Below are 20,557 nucleotides of genomic sequence, written 5' to 3'. Positions count from 1 at the left end.
GTAAATTGTTGCAGTGCTCAATTAATTGGTAGAATCTGGGGGTGAGGATGAAAATGTGGAGGGAATAAAAATGGGATTAATGTAGGATTAATATAAATGGGCGGTTGGTTGATGGTTGGCGGGAACTGTGTGGGCTGAAGGGCCAGTTTCTTTGCTGTATGACTGCCATTTGTATAAATCCCATTTACCAGTCCATAATCTCGAATCTTCTATGTCTTGGTGATTCAAGACCTCATCCAGATACACTTTAAATGTTGTGAAACAATGCCTTCCAGAGAACTGCACTTTACTCCAGTAAAGCATTGCAGGGACTATGGGCCCTGTCACAAACTTTATATTATGGTCACTGATCCACCGATCCGTTTAAACCAGACTGAATCAGGTATTTACAACCTCAGCGTTCTATTTAACCCTGAATAATGATTCCAACCCAATAACATAAAGATAGTTTCATTCCATGGAATAACATCATCCACCTGAGCCTGCCTCTGCAGCTCATATTGCCATCATCCCTAAGGTCTAATCTACAATAGTTTAAAATCCCCAAGTCTTTCTAAAATAGTAAATTTCCCATCCTCAATTAAGTTCTTTCATGGCCTCGTCTTTATTTATTTTTGAACTTTCGTCCATTGAATCTTACTACCACAACCAGAGAGCAGTGCTGAACTACTATCTACCTCTTTGATGATGATCGGACTATCCTTGATCGGACTTTGCTGGCTTTACCTTGCACTAAATGTTATTCTATCATGTATCTATATACTGTAAATGGATCGATTGTAATCATGTATTGTCTTTCTGCTGACTGGTTAGCACGCAACAAAAGCTTTTCACTGTACCTTGGTACACGTGACAATAAACTAAACTGAACTGAACCTTATCCATTGCCTACTGTTCCCTCTGTTTCACCTCTAATGCGTCCCTTTGCTCCACCAACATTTAACGTACTCGGCAAATTGTTTTGCCTCTTTCTACTGCTGCAGACACCCGACCTCCTAATTCTTTGGGCCATTTCAATACATTTAAATTACAGATTGGAGGCAAAGAGCAGGCAGCTTGTCTGTTCTCTGGCCTTGGTGGTGAAATGGTACCTTCTATTTTAGAATGGTTTAGTGTGGAGAATGGGTCCATAAAAGAGCCTTGCATCAAATAGTCCTATCATGTTGCATCTTTTCACATGTATTTGACCGAAATTTATAATGTAACGTCCTATGTTATGGCCATGTTAACTTTGTTTTTCTTTAAGCTTGCCTGCCAGTGCTCAATACATTGCAGATGGCTCACAACCAGCTGTGTAAGGTGCAGGACGTTGAACACCTGAAGCAGTGCCCTAGCCTAAGTGTCCTTGACCTTTCATACAATAAGCTTGATGACCCTAATATTATCACTGTCTTTGAGATGATGCCTAACCTAGTAAGTGGCTTTCCTGTCTATTTTCTATGTACAAATGAAAACAAATTTATTTAAAATGTAACGTGTAGCCCGGAATTCAAATCTAAACTGTATGGCTGAAGTTTTTTTTTCACCATTGAGGACACACTTTTACATTTCCACTTCATATAACACATCAATAGGAAGATGTGAAATAAATCAGTAGTCTCTCTTATGTGAAAGGAATACTAAAAAAATCACTCTGGCTCCTGTATTTTAACCTTGCTCAGACTGATAGAACAGAAGACTCCTTAAACCAAAGAATAGGTTTGTGAGGCTTGAGCTTATGTGAGCATGTCCAGATTTGGGGAATGTCCCAAAGCTACTTTTGGAAGTGTGTTTGGGAGGCTGATATGAGAACTAGAAGTAATAGCTGGGACATGAGAAGATTCTGACACCCATTTCCAGTGTTTAATTGATCAGACGTTTGAAACTAAAAGGTTGACAAGAGGTTGACAACAACCTCTCGATATTTAGTTGATCACTTTACAGCCAATGATATCTGCTTTCTTTTGCTAAACAGCAACAAATGATCAGCTAGCTCATACTGTGATTGGAGTAAAGATGACAAAAAATAGCTATGTTTGAGCCAAGTACCTTAATTGGCAAAACGGCCCAAATGCGAGCAGTTTCACTATGTAGATCACTCAGGTGCTATCCACACCTGATATTCCCAGGAAGTCTATCTTACAAGCATTGACCCCACTTTAAACGTCTGAGATTAATTTGGATCAGTTGCTTTTACAGTTGTCATCAGGAAATAGCCTGTTTGTGGAAAGAGAAACAGAGTTATTCTCTTGAGTTACACACTCTTCCTCAGAACTGGGAATGTGATAAAGGATCATCAACCTGAAACATTTCTTTGTTTACAGATGCTGTCAGAACTGTAATTTCCAGCATTTCTAGTTTAGCATCCATAGTTTTTTTTAAGGGTCCTGACCTGAAACATCATCTATCTATGTCCTCCAGAGATGCTGCCTGACCTGCTGAGTTTCTCTAACGCTTTATGTTTTACTCAGGATTTAAGCAGCTGCAGTTCCTTATTTCTACAGTTTAAAAAAATTTTCATAACCTACTTATATTCACCTGATGCAACTGCTTTCAGCTTGATGTCTGTTTACTTGTGGATTATTTAAAAAATTTCACTCCATTCCAAGCTGCTTCCTATTGTCTCGCAGCAAAAGAGGTGATGAAAAATATAAAGGAGGGAAGTATTTGGAGTTATTTAGAAACAAAAGCACCCGGATATTACTGGTACAGCAATGAATAGCCATTGTGTTGGAAATTTAATACTCAAGTTATAAGGAGTCACGTGGGACAAAACGTGACACCAAGCCATGCAAAGGTATTTAGGACAGGTAATCAAAAGCTTGGTCATAAATGTAGGTTTTTATGAGCATTGTGAAGAATAGAAAAGTTTTGGTAACATTAGAGGCAGTTCAAAAGAGATTTGTATTTGCACTGGAGGCAGTCCAAAATGGATTCACTAGGCTAATTGGAGGATGGAATGACTGTCCGAAGAAGAATTGGTACAGAAGAGGAGATGAGACTTGGGGCAGATCAACCTCAATCATAATGAATATTTGGGCTACCTTGGGGGTTAGAGTGGCCTCCTATTTTCTCATTTTCTTGAAAATACAGAGTTCAGAATAGGAATAAGGCGTGGTAGAAACGGGAGAGGAAGAAGAGGGGTTAACAAACACAACACAAGTAGATGAAGATAGTAAGAGGGCAGAGGAAATTTCAAGTAGGAAAATACAGGGAAAAAAATACGAGAGAGTAATTAGCAACACCAGCCAGGTAAAAAGAACCACATTCGTCATTTTCACTATGTTGCAGAACAATGTGCTGCCAGAGACCTTCTGCACAATCTGTTTTTCACCTTTTTTACACAGCGAGTGTTGAACCTGATGGGAAATGAAGTTATCAAAATAATCCCTAACTACAGGAAGGAGTTGATTGTGCGCCTGAAGCAGCTAACATACCTGGATGACCATCCAGTTTTTCCAAAAGATAGGTACGTAACCGAGCAGTACTTGAGTGAACTAAAGTTAAACCTATTTATCCCCTGAGATCTTTTCTAGAAATTATTTTCTATGGTTTGCAAATGCCTACCTCTCAAGCGCTGAAGCACATTTGGCACTTGTGCAGCTTTGTTCATTCTCACAATCGAAACTGGCCCTTGTAATTTAATTTTTATTGCAGCTACAAACCGAAATGAGCATTTCCTGCTGTAGGTTTCTACTTCATTTTGAATTTCTACTAACTTTCTTCAGCATGTCCTTGCTATTTTGTTGACCAATATTTAGCATTTAACAGATCACGGTTTCTGATTCAAAGAATATTAAATATAAGGTCATTGGGAAAAGTCACTTAATTTTAGTTTTCAGTTGGACATTTACAAAATCATATTTGCTATTTTGTACTATTTATTGTGTTCCACCAATGTACAGCATTGGTGGAGAGATCTGTCATGTTTACACAGTGGTTGTGTGCCATGTCATTAGCTAAATGCTAATGTTGCTTTGAGTTTCATAATATAAAACTAGATTGTAATAATCAAATTCTTCAATGCGGGACCAATTATGTTCAGATAGAACCCTTTTTAACAAACCATGTAAATAATTCAAAATAAAATTCAAACTTTTAATGCTATCATGTAAACTGGAAACATCCATTGCATCAGTTGTCATATTTTGTTCATTGAATCTTGGCACCATCAGCAATGTATATTTGCTCTGAGGAAAGACAGTGTGTTTGGCCCATTGTGCCAGACTATGCAGGACAGCAGTTCCATTCTCGGAATAAAATTAGTGAACAGAGAAGATGATTGTTACAACCATTTTACCTGGTGCCATTTAATAAACATTTAAACAAGTACTGTCCCACAAACAAAAGTCTATGGTGCAATATTTGGGCATTAACTTTGAGAAATTCTATTGCCCTTTACATAGATATAGTTATAAATGGAAACAACGTAATAGCTCAAAATATTCACGCTTGATTGTAGAAGCACATAAATCCTAACCAATCTCCATGTATTCTCCTGCAGGGCATGTGCAGAGGCCTGGGATCGAGGAGGATGGACTGCTGAGAAGGAAGAGAGGAAACAATGGGAAACAAGTGAACGGAGAAAAATACAGGAAAGTATTGATGCCTTGACAGCGATCAAAAAGAAGGCCGAGGAGAAATGTAGGCTGCAAGAAATGGAAGCAAAAGGTAGAAGCTGAGCTGTTGCTTAAAATCTTTAAAGGAGCTACACATTCTGCACACTTCACAGACCAAAACCATTGAACCGTTTTGTGCTAATATTTCTTCTGAGGGGCATCATGAATTGGGGTATGAGTGCAATGTGCTGATGTCAGACTCAAATTCACATTAAGCATTTCCTCTCCATGAACCTAATTTGAAAAACACACCTACAAATAATTCTGCAAATGAACGTTTCCATGTTCCTAATCTGATTGGAGCCACATTGGATATCCTTAGTCATTTACTGTGACCTATGGTTCCAGATAGAGTCAAACAGCAGGGAGACAGGCCTTTTAGTCCAACTTGTCCATGATGACCAAGATGCATCATCTAAGCTAGCCCATATATCCCGATTTGGCCAATTTCCCTCTAAATCTTTCCTAGCCATGTATTTGTCCAAATGTCTTTTAAATGTTGTTATTGTACGTGCCTTACTACTTCCACTTCCCTTAACTCCCTGCACTTTAATAATATTATCCTAGCATGCCCAACCTCTCCCTATATAGCTCAGGCTCTCAAAAACCTTGCAACACTTGTCTAATGATAATTCATATATCTGAGCCAAAGCTCCTGAAATTTCTTCTCTAGCCTCCGTCAGTTTATTTTGATATATGTGATCAACCCAGGAGATTTATTTACCATTATATTTTACGATATCCAGCTCGTTCTAGTTTGTAATATGGACTGTCCTCAAGACGTCGCCACCGATTTTCCCGTTTCAATGTTTTCATGTCTTTTTCCTCAGTAAAAAAATAGAAGAAATATTTATTGTGTACCTTACTCATCTCTGGAAGCTCCACACAGAGACTGCATCTTTAGTTTCTGAGGGACTCTATTCCTTCATTGGCCTTTTTACCTTTAATATAATTACAATATCTCTTTGGATTTTCTATAATCTTATTTGTCAGTGATATCATGCCCCTTTTCGCCCCCCTGGTTTCCTTCTTAAGTATGTTCCTCAATCCCTTATACTCCTCCAGGGGTACACTTAATCCAGGCTGGGTAAGTTCATGACCCATGCCTCCTTTCTTTTATGGTTCCTTACTCCTGCCTATCTTGTCCTTCACTCTAACAAGAACATGCTTACCTTGAACTGTCTCTTTCACACATAAAATAATCCCACTTTCCAGATGTCACTTTGCCCACAAACAACCTACTTTAATCAAGTTTTACGAGTTCCTGTCTAATACTATCAAAGTTGGTCTCGCCCCTGTTTAGTGCTTTAGCCATTAACAATTTTAAAGCTGTGTTTGAAAAACCAAATTTAGTCAAAACATTGTGCAAGACAACCAAAACTGGGTTGGATGTAAAGTTGTGGAGGACAGTTTTGTTTTGAAGAAGTGATGAAATGTATTTATCGAGACACAATGAACTGCAGATGCTGGTTTACAAAGAGACACAATGTGCTAGAGTAAATCAGCAGGTCAGGCTGCATCTCTGGAGAACATGGATAAGTGACATTTTGGGTCAAAACTATTTTTCAGTCCGTAGAAGGGTTCATGTTCTCCAAAATTGCTGCCTGACCCACTAAGTTACTCTGGCACTTTGTGTCCTGAAATGTATTTATATTTTGTTGTGGTGTAATCCTCCTTATTTTATTTCTAGGTGAAAATTATTCTACAGAGACTGTGCCTGAGACAATACATTGTTCCTCAGATGCAGAGTCCCAACAAAAGATTGATAAGTTTGTGCACAATGTATTAACAATCCAGGAAGAGAACCCGGCGCACTGGCAACAAAACACAGAACAGGAAAGTCCAAAGTTTGCCACCCAGAACCAGCAGGGAGGATCAGGTTTGCTATTGGCAGACCAGAGAAAGCAGCCATTCAATTCAGAGAGAGCGAGTGAGGCTGAACTTATGCAATCAGAGGAAAAGATCTCATCGTCTTCACTTGGTATCTCTGTCCAATTGCAGAGCGCTGCCTTTAGTGATGCTGCAGGTTAATGTGCATTAATTATATTGCCACTTTATGATATCACTGAAACATGCAGAAAAATTGATAACTGAAAATCAAGGCAGCATTATCCTTTGACAAAATACAAATCCCAGAATACAAAGGTTTATTTATAAGAAAATGCTCATCACTAATCCCAGGGGACACAAGCGAAAGGCCAGTGGAAGTCATTCATCATATCACTCCAGTAAAACATTTTTCTGAAACTGCATCTTGGCTGGAATTATCTGCTATGCATTTCCTGCTCCTATTTATTATGGGCATGCTTGGATGTGCTGATTTATGTTATATTCCTAATATGTTGAGGAAATGTTGAACCAAAGTGCTTTATTTTGTAGTTGGTGTTCTTAATGAGGCACTCTGTTTATAGATGGCTTTTCCTACTTTTGAAGCCCAATTGTATACTCTGCACTGCAGCATCACCAGTGTCTGATTCTGTGATGCACGAGCGCATTCAATGCATGAGGAACTCCCATTGTCTTGCACGTGAACTCTGGAATCATTGGGTTAATTTCCAAAGATCGGAATTGTCTTGAAAAAGTTCAGTAGAACAAACCTATCACTAAAGGAAGCATGCAGGTACAGCAGGCAGTGAAGAAAGCCAATGGAATGTTGGCCTTCGTAACAAGAGGAGTTGAGTATAGGAGCAAAGATGTCCTTCTACAGTTGTACCGGGCCCTGGTGAGACCGCACCTGGAGTACTGTGTGCAGTTTTGGTCTCCAAATTTGAGGAAGGATATTCTTGCTATGGAGGGCGTGCAGCGTAGGTTCACTAGGTTAATTCCCGGAATGGCGGGACTGTCGTATGTTGAAAGGCTGGAGCGATTGGGCTTGTATACACTGGAATTTAGAAGGATGAGGGGGGATCTTATTGAAACATATAAGATAATTAGGGGATTGGACACATTAGAGGCAGGAAACACGTTCCCAATGTTGGGGGAGTCCAGAACAAGGGGCCACAGTTTAAGAATAAGGGGTAGGCCATTTAGAACGGAGATGAGGAAGAACTTTTTCAGTCAGAGAGTGGTGAAGGTGTGGAATTCTCTGCCTCAGAAGGCAGTGGAGGCCAGTTCGTTGGATGCTTTCAAGAGAGAGCTGGATAGAGCTCTTAAGGATAGCGGAGTGAGGGGGTATGGGGAGAAGGCAGGAACGGGGTACTGATTGAGAGTGATCAGCCATGATCGCATTGAATGGCGGTGCTGGCTCGAAGGGCTGAATGGCCTACTCCTGCACCTATTGTCTATTGTCTATTGTCTATTGTCTATAATCCAATCCACTATCTGCTGCAATTTCCGAGGTCAATCCCAATCCCAGCAGGAGTTTTGCTGGGGCAGGGAAGTGAGCTGTTACTGGATTAACTGGAGTGAATGGGCTTTAATATCTGTGGGAATCAAAATCCATTAAAAAAAATCCAAGGGTAAATTGTTGGAGTAAAATGCCTGACTTTCTTTTTTGGTGCCCTTTGTCTGCTGTCTTATCCCTTCAATGTCTTTTCCCTAAAGATGGCAGAAACACACCTTCTTGTGTCCTTTTGTCATCATGGAGAAACCTTGTTTGTCAGACGTTGCTGTGATCTGTCTTCTTCCATTTCATTTCCATGATTGCCCAGGGGTTTCAGATGGTCTGCCTGCATACCCTATGCCCTAACACCCACTCGCTTCCTGAAAGAATTCCCGGAATCCATGCCCTGTGTCAATGCATCTATATCACTTCATTAGTAGCAGGCAACGAATTGACTATTTTGACCATTGGCAGGAAATTTGGTTTCAAAAATCCTCAGATTCCTTTTAACTTACAATCTTTCAATGAAAATATTGCTGTGGTTTCTCTCTGATCTTGGAGAATACAGAGGTGACTGGCAGCTGTTAACAAGACGTTTCCTGAAATTTCAGATCTGAGGCACAATATTCTATTATTGTCACCATCATTTCCTCTTTAGTAACCACAGCTGATTCTCAACTAGCTAATGTCTTTGCTTCAGAAACAAATGTGTTAATGACTTGCATTACTGGCTGCACAGATAGAATGGACATTTTTAAAAAGGTTAACTGAGGTACTTTTACCCTGTTGATTTGTAGTGGAACTGTTTGAAATGCTCTGGCTCAGTTTGTCTTTCTGACTGGTTAGATATGCCACCAAAATCACTGACTGCTCAGGAGTTTCTAGTGACAGAACTGGATGAGCCAGATACCATGGAGACCATCTACTTGGAAGAGGAACAAAATCTTTACATTGATGTGAGTTGAAAATAAATGGTCCGGATTTATCAACTTCAGATCTCAGGAGTCCATATGACTCCTGATAGCTGTGCCACCACTTTGAAGGTGGCCCTCTCTTTGAAAGAACTAATCAATGTCTCATGCTTTTTCCTGGCAAGTCAACTTTGCAGGGATGTCAGTCTACCTCACTCCCTTTTGATGGTCCCTATTGAATATGCTTTTGTCAGTTTTACAGATGGCACCACTGTAAAATAATTATTCCATCCCATACTGTTTGTTTTGCTTTTACCTTTTATTCAGTTTCTAAGTTCCTTTTGCTAGTGGAAAAAAATATTTGTTATATACCTAATCAAAATCATGCAGGATCAATCACATCAATTAAATCTGCGCTGCAGAAAAAGGGTATTCCAGCTTCCTTGGTTTGTTCACCTAACTGAACCCTCTCCACATTACGCTTCACTAAAAGGTCCTTTGAGGCTTTCTAAGGTATTAACAGCCTTCCGCTGGTATGGAGTTGGTTACATCTGAGCCCTAACCAAATATATAAATGTTCAGCGAAACCTTTCTTTTTTGTAGCTGAGAATTTTGTCTTTTTTTTAGCCATGAAAATATTTGTGTATGCAACCCCTTTGCCTCCCCATTTCCAATCTCACTTTAAAATTGTATTACTTTATTTATTTTACCGCGACTCATTCCCACCAGTAAATTTCAGAATTTCACTGTTTCGGATGTGTCCACTTCACTAGTTTACCTTTGTCCTTTGGAAGTATGTTAAGTATGTATTGAGATACAAGTCGGCTGTGACCTAAATGAAGTCAGAACGGTTTTGAGGTGCTAGTGATCTGCTTCTGTTCCTATTCTTCAAGTTAGCTGGTGGGAAAGAGGCAGTAAAGGATGGCATGTTAATTCTTGTTAATGGCATGCTACCATTCATATTTCTTGAAAAAACAATAGGCATTCCTATGGTTTAGGCTTTTTTTAACCTGTCTAATTTAAAACAACTGGGTTATAACCCGAGCTGTGATAACGCTTTCATATTGCAGAAAGCAGATAAGGGGACAAAGTCCCAGTGATGTGCAATCACATTTTATCAAGCCTTTAATCAAGAAACTAAACCGATTTACTCGTAATGGACATTTATGTTGATAGATTTAATTATGGATTTAACTTGTTCAGATCTCATGTGATTATTGCTTGTATTTAAAAGTTGGTTATCCTTGAAGAACCTTTAATCAATTATTTGCACCTATCGAGATTTAAATCTAGTTGTTTGCTGTAAATAACTTCACAGACGATAGTTTCAACTTCGTGCTGCTTTGCAGGATTTACCTGATCTGGAAGATGTAGATATGAGTGACCTGTCAGAGGCTGAACAGACTTTAAGTGACAAGGTAATCCGCTGTGTTTTGTTCACTTCCAGTTACTTTTCAACTGTATTTGGCCTTGACTTTTAAATTGTTAATCAACCCACTGGGTCTTTAAGATATGTCAGTTGGGCAATTTGGCTGAGTTCTAATCTCTATGCCATGGGTTTAAAGATACTGTTTGGAAACAGTCTCTTCGCCCACCGAGTCCATGCTGATCTTTGATCACACGTACGCTAGTTCTATGTTATCCCAATTTCGGATCCTACACACTAGAGGCAATTTACAGAAGCCAATTAACCTACAAACCTACATGTCTTTAAAATATTGGACGAAACCAGAGCACCCAGGGAAAACCCATGCTGTCACAGGGAGAATGTACAGACAGCACCCTTAGACAGTATTGAACCTGGGTCTCTGATGCTGTGAGGCAGCAGCTCCCACTGCTGCTCCACTGTGTCGCCATGAGTAATGGATAAGGCTGGCCCACTCTGGACATGCCTGCACCTTGCAGAGCTGACATGAAATCATACATATTTTTTCATGACACTTCCAGGGCTTACTTGAGAACTGAATCAGACAAACACACCAAAATGTCACCTATCCATGTTCTCCAGAGATGCTGCTTGATCCGCTGAGTCCAGCACTTTGTGCCCATTTGGATGATTACAATGTCCCTCGGAATGCAGTAAGCCCGTTGAGCTATCTGATTTAAAAGCTTACATACATAGACCATGACAACAAACACAACTGCAATACCGCACCTATTATCCCATTCACTTGCAATATATCCCCGTTTCAAATTATATTCCCAGAACTGTTTCGGCACTTATTTTGACTGTCCTTCTAATGCTATTTTGAAGTAATGTATTCTGATTGGAAACATTATTGAGTGAAAAATCATTTTTGATGAGCATCTGATTCTTTTGCCAATTATTTTTAAGACTTTAATAAATTGCTCTTGACACTATATCATCTTGTGGCATGAAGAATAAAGATATGGGACAAACAAAATCAAAGCATCAGAAAGAGGAAGTAATGTAAACGTACAAAAAGAAGGGAATTTAGTATGATAAAGAGATTAGAAGAAGAATTGCACTTAATTTGCTCAGTTTATTATCCAGGCACTGGGGTTCACTGTTCATCATTTTTTCTACTTATTTTTATATACAAAAGAAAAGTGAAACTAGTCTTTAATCCGTGTAGCAGACTTCCAACCAAATTCTTTCATGTCTACAGTTTTATAGTAATTTTACTTGCACTCAGACTTTTCCCTGCCTTCACACTTCCTTCCGAACTGAGCTGATTTGCACATTTATAATATTACCGTTCCACAAGCTCTCTTCCTGTTCAAGTGCAGTCCACCCTTGTGGAATTACTCCTATTGTCTTCAGAAGTGCAGACACACATTGGAACCTCTTCTAAATGCATGCTGGCCGCAGGTTCTAACTAAATTGCCAAAGATAATTCCTCTCCAGTTTGCCAACGGAATTATTAGTACTATTCGCATGAGTGGGTTGAATGTAGTTTATTGAATGGCTGATGATTATAATCTAAAATGAGATTCAATGACTGTTATTTTTAAAATACCATGAAGGAGATCTCTAAACCTGTTAAGCGGATGATATCTCAGAGGTAATTATATTTTCAGAAGTACAACTCAAAAACATAAAATATTCTATTCTTCTTTCAGACAAATCATCATGCAAAGATTGAAGTGCTTGCTTCTAGATGTAATTACAGTAATTCCATCTTGGAGGATGGAGTACAAACCCTAATAGAGGAGATAACTGAGCAACCTAATGGGGAAAGTTCTACAAAGGAAAAAAAGTTTATTGGTCCGTCCGGCCAGGAGACAACAAAAGGAGCTTTGGATCTAAAGCCTGCAATACAACATAGTATCAGCGAATTAGGAAGCTTGTTAGTTAGTGAAGGAAATCCCGAGAAAGGCACTACTGAAATGAATAACAGTTTTCTGATTGAGTTAAACACCCTATCTGATGAAGGTGAGGGTGATAAGCCGAAGAAGCTGCTGTTTGAGGAAATCTCTAACCAGCTTTTTATCGAGAACGTCAAGTCAATACCAGGTAAAATTGATGAGAGCCAATGGTGGGAACTTATCCCAGGGTGAAATCATTTGCTGATAATAGGAAATAAATATGGAAGTAAAATAACTAATGAGAGTTGGAGCCAGGGATTAACCTATGGAAAAATACTGATAATTAGCATTGGGAAATAGCCCAGGGAAGAAGTGCAGAAAACTTGTATGGGAGATAATGTGGGGGTAAGAACAGCAGAGACTTGGGAAATCATAGGAAAAGAAGCACTGAGAATTGGCACCAGTAAATAACTCGGTGAAATAAGCATTGAGAGCTGACAATGGGAAATAACCCTGAGGTTTAAAGCAAGAAGAACTCATAAGTTCATGTTCATATGTCATAGGAACAGAATTAGGCCAATCAGCCCATTGAGTCTTTTCCACCATTCAATTGCTGCTATATCTTCCCTCTCAATCCCATTCTCTTGTCTTCTCCCCATAACCTCCGACACCTTTACTAATCAAGAACCTGTCAATCTCTGCTTTGAAAATATCTGGTGACTTGGCCTCCACAGCCATCTATGGCAGTGAATTCCACAGATTAACCACCCTCTGGCTAAAGAAATTCCTCCTCAATTCCTTTCTCATGGTACGTCCTTTTATTTTGAAGTTATGCCCACTGGTCCGAGACTCTCTCACTCGTGGAAGCATCCTCTCCACATCCGCTCTATTCAGGCCTTTCACTACTGGGTAAGTTTCAATGAGAACTCCCTTATCTAAACTCCAGTGACTGTGGGCTCAGAGCTGTCAAACGCCAATCATGCATTAACCCAATCATCCCCTGGATCATTCTCATAAACCTTCTCTGGACCCTCTCCAATGTCAGCACATCCCTCCTCAGATATGCACCTCAAACTACTCACAATACTCGACATGCAGTCTGACTAGCGCTTTATAAAGTTCGGCTCAACATTCCATCCGTGCTTTTATACTCTAGTCCACTCAAAATTAATACTAACATTGTATTTGCCTTCCTTACTACCGATTCAACCTGCAAATTAACCTTTGGGAATCTTGCAGCACCACTCCTAAGTTCCTTTGCACCTCCGATTTCTGAATCTTCTCCCCATTGAGAAAGTAGTCTATGCCTTTATTCCTACCACCAAAGTTCATGACCACAACCTTTGCTACGCTGTATTCCATCTGCCACTTCTTTGCCCCTTCTCCCAACCTGTCCAAGTTCTTCTGTAGACTCCCTGCTTCCTCTACACTACCTGCCTCTCCACCTATCTTCATATCATCCACAAACTTGGCCACAACCCATCAATTCCATCATCCAAATCATTAATATACAACGTAAAGAATAGCGGAGCCAACATTGACCTCTGTGGAACACCACTAGCCAGTGGCAGCCAACCAGTAAACCCCACCTTTTATTAAGGGCGGCACGGTAGCGCAGCGGTAGAGTTGCTGCTTTACAGCGAATGCAGCGCCGGAGACTCAGGTTCGATCCTGACTACGGGTGCTGCACTGTAAGGAGTTTGTACGTTCTCCCCGTGACCTGCGTGGGTTTACTCCGAGATCTTCGGTTTCCTCCCACACTCCAAAGACGTACAGGTATGTAGGTTAATTGGCTGGGTAAATGTAAAAAATTGTCCCTAGTGGGTGTAGGATAGTGTTAATGTACGGGGATCACTGGGCGGCACGGACTTGGAGGGCCGAAAAGGCCTGTTTCCGGCTGTATGTATATGATATGATTCCCACTATTTACCTTCTGCCAACCTGCTATCTATGCTAGTATCTTCTAATACCATAGACTCTCATCTTGTTTAGCAGCCTCATGTGTGGCACCTTATCAAAGGCCTTCTGAAAATCCAAGTAAACAACATCGACTTACTCTCCTTTGTCTATCTTGCTACTTGCTTCCTCAAAGAATTACAATTGATTTGTCAGGCACAAAACCATGCTGACTTTGGCCTATTTTATGATGCGCTTCTGAGTCCTCGGAAACCTCATCCTTAATAATGGACTCTAAAATCTTATCATTAACTTAAATTAAGCTAACCGGCCTATAGTTTCCCCTCTTTTGCAATGCTCCCTGCTTGAACAGTGGCATAACATTTGCCCTCTAGCCCTACGGGACCACTTCTCACTCTAGTGATTCTTGAAAGATCAATACTAATGCCTCCTCAATCTCCAAATTTACCTTTTTCAGAACCATGAGGTGTAGTCCATTTGGTCCAGGTGACTTATTCACCTGCAGCCATTTCAGTTTCCCAAGCACCTTCTTAGTAATAGCCACTCCACTAACTTCCGCCCCTAACTCTTTTGAATTTCTGTCATGTTGATGGTGTCTTTCGCTGTGAAGCCTGATGCAAAAAACATGGTAAATGTGTCTGCCATTTCTTTATTCCCCGCTACTACTAATGGTGGAGAAGAGCCTTAGTGAAGAGGCACCAGGAGCTGAGAAATTGATTTCTGTAAATGGATTATTGCTGTATGATAGCCTATGGATTAAGGCAGGGAAGTTTGATACTGGGAGATAATCCAACTGAGTCTCAAACAGTCTTTTGGACAATTTAGGCAGGCTGAGGTGATTAGTTTAACTTGGATTCAAGTTCAGCACCACATTATGGGCTGAAGAATCTATTCTTGTATTGTACTGTTACAAGTCAGAAAGTATCAACTTTAAATGTAACTTAATTAAGCTGCAATCATTCTCACCAGCTTGTTACATAGCTTTTATTGTAAACCCGAGAACATAACATGTAGATAGAATTGTACAAATGAAAACAAAGATGGTATGTAAAGAAAATAATCATTCAGGTATTTGCCCTCTATTTCCTGATCTAATGTGAATCTGATCTTGCAGTGTAGATATCTAAGATGGAAATCTCATTCATCATTTTATGTTTATTCATCTTTTTAGAACATGGCCCAAAGGATCAACAAATTCAAGAAGAATTAGCAAATTTGGAACTAGGACGTATCAGCATTGACGACATTGAGTTTGGACTAGATTGAGAAGTCCATTTTAAAAGACAATTGAAAAAAACTCAGATTTACAGGAAATGTAACTGATATAGAGTTCTTGTTAAACAAAACAATGTTAATTTTCCTTGCTATTTAATAATATTGTGTTCTAAAATATGCTCTTGAAGCTATTTTGCGTTATATTTTAATAAATGATTTTATATTTATAATATTACATCAAAAAAAACTCGGAAGCCAAGGTGTGGAGGGAAGGAAACATGGGTCCCATCCATGGGGACGGAATAAAAAGAATGAAAAACCCAACATGGGGCAATAACAAAATAAAACCCTCAGCCCCTAGTGCAACCCAGGAAGGCAATGCCAGATATCCAAATTCAATTGTTTCCACCGGGTTCACCTGTTTCCACCCGCATCCCAAACAATGTTTGGTCAGTTAATTCTCAGTTGTTAACTTTTGCTGATTTGCAGGCGAATGGTAAAATCTGTGGTTGGGGGATTATTGGAGAGGATAATTTAAAAAATGGAATGGGCTCCTTCCAGTCTCGCTGTATGGTCCCTATACATGACCTTGAGGTTCTGATACCAGTCAAAATGTTGCTTTTCCATTTTGTGCTGTCATGGGCTAGAGGTCCTTGGGGGCTAGTGATGATATTGCATTTCCTTATGGCTTTGTGCACGACCTTGAGGCTTTCTTTTGTCTGCCTGGTCATGTCTTCTCGTTACTCTAAATCCCAAATGGACCTTGATTTCTTCCTTTCCACGCAATCCATTTTCATTCTGTCTACAATATGCTTTCTGCTGGATTAAAGTTCGGAGAATAAAGAAGCTACTCCAGTAACCTCAATCTGAATTACTGAAGAATTTCTAACTCTGCTTCTGGTTAAGAAAATTTGTAAACGATAAGATGGTATTAGTTCTGTTTATTTGGAGTAAATATTAAATGATGCACTGTTGGCAACAATCAGATTTATCAATGTAATTTATAAATATGATGAGTTCAATTACTCTGAACGTTAACATTGTTACTAAATTAGCAGATGACACCTAAAATCTAACCGAATCAAGGGATATGGGGAAAAAGCCGGAATGGGGCACTGATTTTGTATGATCAGCCATGATCATATTGAATGGCGATGCTGGCTTGAAGGGCCGAATGGCCTACACCTGCACTTATTTTCTATGTAAATTGATGGCATAGTCGACAATGAGGAAGAGTATCTAAGTTTATATAAGGATCTCAACCAGTTGGGAAGGTGGACCAAGGAATGGCATATAGCATTTAACTCTGACAATTGTGAAATGTTGCACTTTGGCATGTCAAAACCGGGGCAGGACTTACAGAACAGAAAGATCTTGGAGTAAAGGTGCATGGTATCCTGACAGTCACAGTTCAGATGGACAGAGTAGGAAAGAAGGCATTTGGCATCCTTGTCTTCATTGGGAAGGGTATTGAGTACATAGAAGCGTTGGGAAATCAATACGTCATTGGTTTGACCACTTGGAATTCTGCAGTTCCTGTCACGTTGGACTAAGAAGGAATTAATTAATGAATTCCTTCATGGTATCTCTTCTGCCCATGGTAATGGTGCAGAAGAGATTTTCCAGGATGTTACATGGGCTTGAGTTATATGGAGAGACTGGATAGGCTGGGGACTTTTTTCTTTGGAGTGTTGAAGTGTACAAAATCATGAGGGGCATGGATCAATTGAACACTGTTATTTTTCTTGAGCAGCTGCTTCACTCTGGGATAAACTGCTAGAGGAAGCGACAGACTTTTAAATATATCTGTACAGATATATGGATGAGAAGGATTTTGTGGGATGTGGGCGATAAATGCAGGCAAATGGGACTAACTCAGTTGGCATGGACTAGTTGAGCTGGAAGACCTGTTTCTATGTTGTATAGCTGCATGACTTTATGACACAGCTGGTTTGTTTCAGGGCTCTGATGTAGGGAAGGTGGAGGACCTGGCCCAAATCAAACGAGCGATTCAAGGCTTGGCAGTTTATCCTGCAATGGCGGACTGCGTTGCTTCAAAAGCAGACCGTTTCGTCACTTTAATGGTTTCTCGTCAGATAGTGTAACAACGGAGAAGATAGATACAAAATGCAGGAGTAACTCAGTGGGTCAGGCAACGTCGCTGGAGAAAATAAACAGATGACGTTTCGGGTCGAGAACCTTCATCAGACAGTAGGCAGGAGTCTCGACCCGAAACGTCACCTATTCCTTTTCTCCAGAGATGCTTCCCGATTTGCTGAGTTACTCCAGCTTTTTGTACTTATCTTCAGTGTAAACAAGCATCTGCATTTTCTTTCCTAAATAGTGCAGCAACGTAGATTGTAGTCTGTAACAGAGTAGCAGCCAGTGGATGTGGTGTATCTGGATTTCAAAAAGCTTTTGACAAGGTCCCACACAAGGGATTAGTGTGCAAAATTAAAGCACACTAGACAAAGTGGACCCGTTGGGCCCAAACCTCTCCTGCATTGGTGCAGCACCCTATCCCCCCCCTCTCCTCAACCCCCCCTCCCCTCTCCCTTCTCCCCCCTTCCCCCTCCCTCCTCCCCTTCTCTCCTCCCCTCCCCCTTCCCTCCTCCCCTCCCCCTCCCCTCCTTTTAAACTTTAAAATGTGAATAACTTAAAAAATATAACACCGATTTGAATAAAACTACTTGCATTATCACTAAAGTGACAATGGTGAGTATGGTGGGCCTAAAATTGTCGCGCTATCGTGTACCATTTTGGCTGAAGTTCAGCCACAAACAAGATAACAAACGAGGGTTTTAGTATATAGATGGTATCAGGGGTAGGGTATTGATATGGGTAATGAACTGGTTGGCAGACAGGAAGCAAAGAGTAGGAATTAGCGGGTCCTTTTCAGAATGGCAGGCAGTGACTAGTGGGGTGCCGCAAGGCTTGGTGCTGGGACCCCAGTTGTTTACAATATATATTAACGATTTAGACGAGGGAATTAAATGTAACATCTCTAAGTTTGCGGATGACACAAAGCTGGGTGGAAGTGTGAGCTGCGAGGAGGATGCCATGAGGCTACAGGGTGACTTGGATAGGTTGGGTGAGTGGGCAGAAGCATGGCAGATGCACTATATTGTGGATAAATGTGAGGTTATCCACTTTGGTAGCAAGAACAGGAAGGCAGATTGTTATCTGAATGGTGTTAGATTAGGAGAAGGGAAGGTGCAACGGACCTGGTCACTGAAAGTAAGCATGCAGGTACAGCAGGCAGTGAAGAAAGCCAACGGCGTGTTGGCCTTTATTGCGAGAGGATTTGAGCTTAGGAGCAAGGAGATCCTACTGTAGTTGGCCCTGGTGAGACCGCACCTGGAGTATTGTGTGCAATTTTAGTCTCCTAATTTGAGGAAGAACGTTATTGCTATTGAGGGAGTGCAGTGTAGGTTCACCAGGTTAATTCCCTGGATTGCGGGAGTCACTTATGATGAAAGAATGGGTTGACTGGGCTTGTGTTCGTTGGAATTTTGAAGGATGAGCTGGGATCTTGTAGGAACATATAAAATTCTTAAAGGATTGGACAGGTTAGATGCAGAAAAAATGATCCTGATGTTGGGGGAGTCCAGAACCAGGGGTCACAGTTTAAGAATAAGAGGAAGGCCATTTAGGACTGAGATAAGGAAATAACTTTTTCACCCAGAGAGTTGTGAATCTGTGGAATTCTCTGCCACAGAAGGCAGTGGAGGCCAATTCACTGGATGTTTTCACGAGAGAGATATTTAGCTCTTAGGGCTAAGGGAATCATGGGATATGGAGACAAAGCAGGAACGGGGTACAGATTTTGGATGATCAGCCATGATCATATTGAATGGCGGTGCTGGCTTTAAGGGCCGAATGACCTTCTCCAGCGATGGATACAGTGTGTGGTGTGGTAGCAGGATTCTCAGATACTTGTAGAATCTGACAGGGACCGCGACGAGAACGCTCCTGCTATGGTTGTTGACTGAACAGATCCAGCACCTTGGACCAACTGCAAAACAGTGGTTGCTGACCATGTTTAACACCTGCATGGAGAGATGTCACATCCCAAAGATCTGGCGTCGTACACGTGTCATAGCATTGCTGAAGCCAGGCAAAGATTCTTCAACAACAAAGAGCTACAGGCCAATATCACTTCTTTGCCACACCTACAAGCTGTTTGAGTGACTCATCTTGACTCGCCTCAGCCAGGTGATAGAGCCACCCCTAATAAAGGAGCAGGCAGGGTTCTGGCCTGGAAAGTCCTGCCCAGGTCAGCTTCTCAATCTCACCCAACACAAAGAGGATGGCTTTCAGAAAGGTGTTATCACAGGCGCTGTTTTTGTAGACCTTTCAGCCGCTTATGATACTGTAAACCATCGCCGACTGTTACACAAAGTACTTAATTTGATACAAAAATTGCATCTAACCAACCTGGTGAAGACTCTGGTTGAAAACAGACGCTTCTTTGTCGAGCTGTCAGGAAAGTCGCTGGCGCAGGCAGAAAAACGGCCTCCCTCAAGGAAGTGTCCTGGCACCCACCTTGTTCAATATCTATGTTAACGACCAGCCTATCCATCCCAACACCAGGAGTTTCATTTATGCAGGTGGCCTGTGTATTACAACCCAAAGTGCTAACTTCCTTGAGGCAGAAGCTACTCTGTGTGAGGCTTGTCAATCTGTCCTCATACTACAAAGAGAATCACCTGAGAGCCAATCCATCTATAACCCAAGTCTGTGCCTTCCACTTGAAGAACAAGTATGCAAATCAAAGGTTGAAGATCATGGAATGGAGTCAGATTGGAGCACTGTGACTGTCCAGTCTATCTCGGTGTGACTCTTGATCGATCTCTGACCTAAACATAGAAAATAGGTGCAGGAAGAGGCCATTTAGCCCTTCGAACCTATAAAGCACATATCACCAAGCATAAAGTACCTTCAAGTTTAAAGGAAAAGTCAGTTCCAGAAATGCTCTTCTTAGAAAGCTGAGTACCTCAAAATGGGGAGCAAATTCTAAAACCATTCAATCAACAGCTCTGGCTCTCTGCTTCTCCACTGCCGAGTATGCCTGTGCAGTATGGGAGTGCTCAGCAATGCTCATGCAAGGAAGATTGATCCTATGCTAAATACAAGGTGTTGCTGCATCAGTGGATGCATGAAACCTACCAAGACTGACAACATCTATCTGCTCTCTGGCATTGCACCTCCTGGAATCAGAAGAGCTGTTGCCAGTCAAAAAGAAGTCCTCAGACAATCAGAGGATGAAAGACCACCCTTTGCTGCCTCAGTGCTTGAAATCACGCAGGATTCCTCTCTTCTGT

At 40.9% G+C, this 20,557-nt stretch overlaps 1 protein-coding gene across 2 annotated transcripts in view; it reads left to right on the top strand.

The window, feature by feature from the left end:
* dnaaf1 (dynein axonemal assembly factor 1) overlaps positions 1–16,196 on the top strand; it is a 37,712-nt gene extending 21,516 nt beyond the window's left edge. For both annotated transcript variants that reach the window (XM_078401723.1, XM_078401722.1), the window contains exons 12-19: positions 1,247–1,413; positions 3,327–3,448; positions 4,484–4,650; positions 6,289–6,624; positions 8,767–8,876; positions 10,181–10,249; positions 11,916–12,309; positions 15,190–16,196. In XM_078401723.1, coding sequence (XP_078257849.1) covers positions 1,247–1,413; positions 3,327–3,448; positions 4,484–4,650; positions 6,289–6,624; positions 8,767–8,876; positions 10,181–10,249; positions 11,916–12,309; positions 15,190–15,284 — 1,460 coding nt within the window. In that variant the 3' untranslated portion in view covers positions 15,285–16,196. The remainder of the gene's footprint in view (positions 1–1,246; positions 1,414–3,326; positions 3,449–4,483; positions 4,651–6,288; positions 6,625–8,766; positions 8,877–10,180; positions 10,250–11,915; positions 12,310–15,189) is intronic.
* Positions 16,197–20,557: the final 4,361 nt, after the last annotated feature.

This window comes from Rhinoraja longicauda, chromosome 6 (assembly GCF_053455715.1).
Source record: "Rhinoraja longicauda isolate Sanriku21f chromosome 6, sRhiLon1.1, whole genome shotgun sequence".
Taxonomy (NCBI): domain Eukaryota; kingdom Metazoa; phylum Chordata; class Chondrichthyes; order Rajiformes; family Arhynchobatidae; genus Rhinoraja; species Rhinoraja longicauda.
Note: the sequence above shows the minus strand (reverse complement) of the source record. Positions and strands in the feature narration are given on the sequence as shown.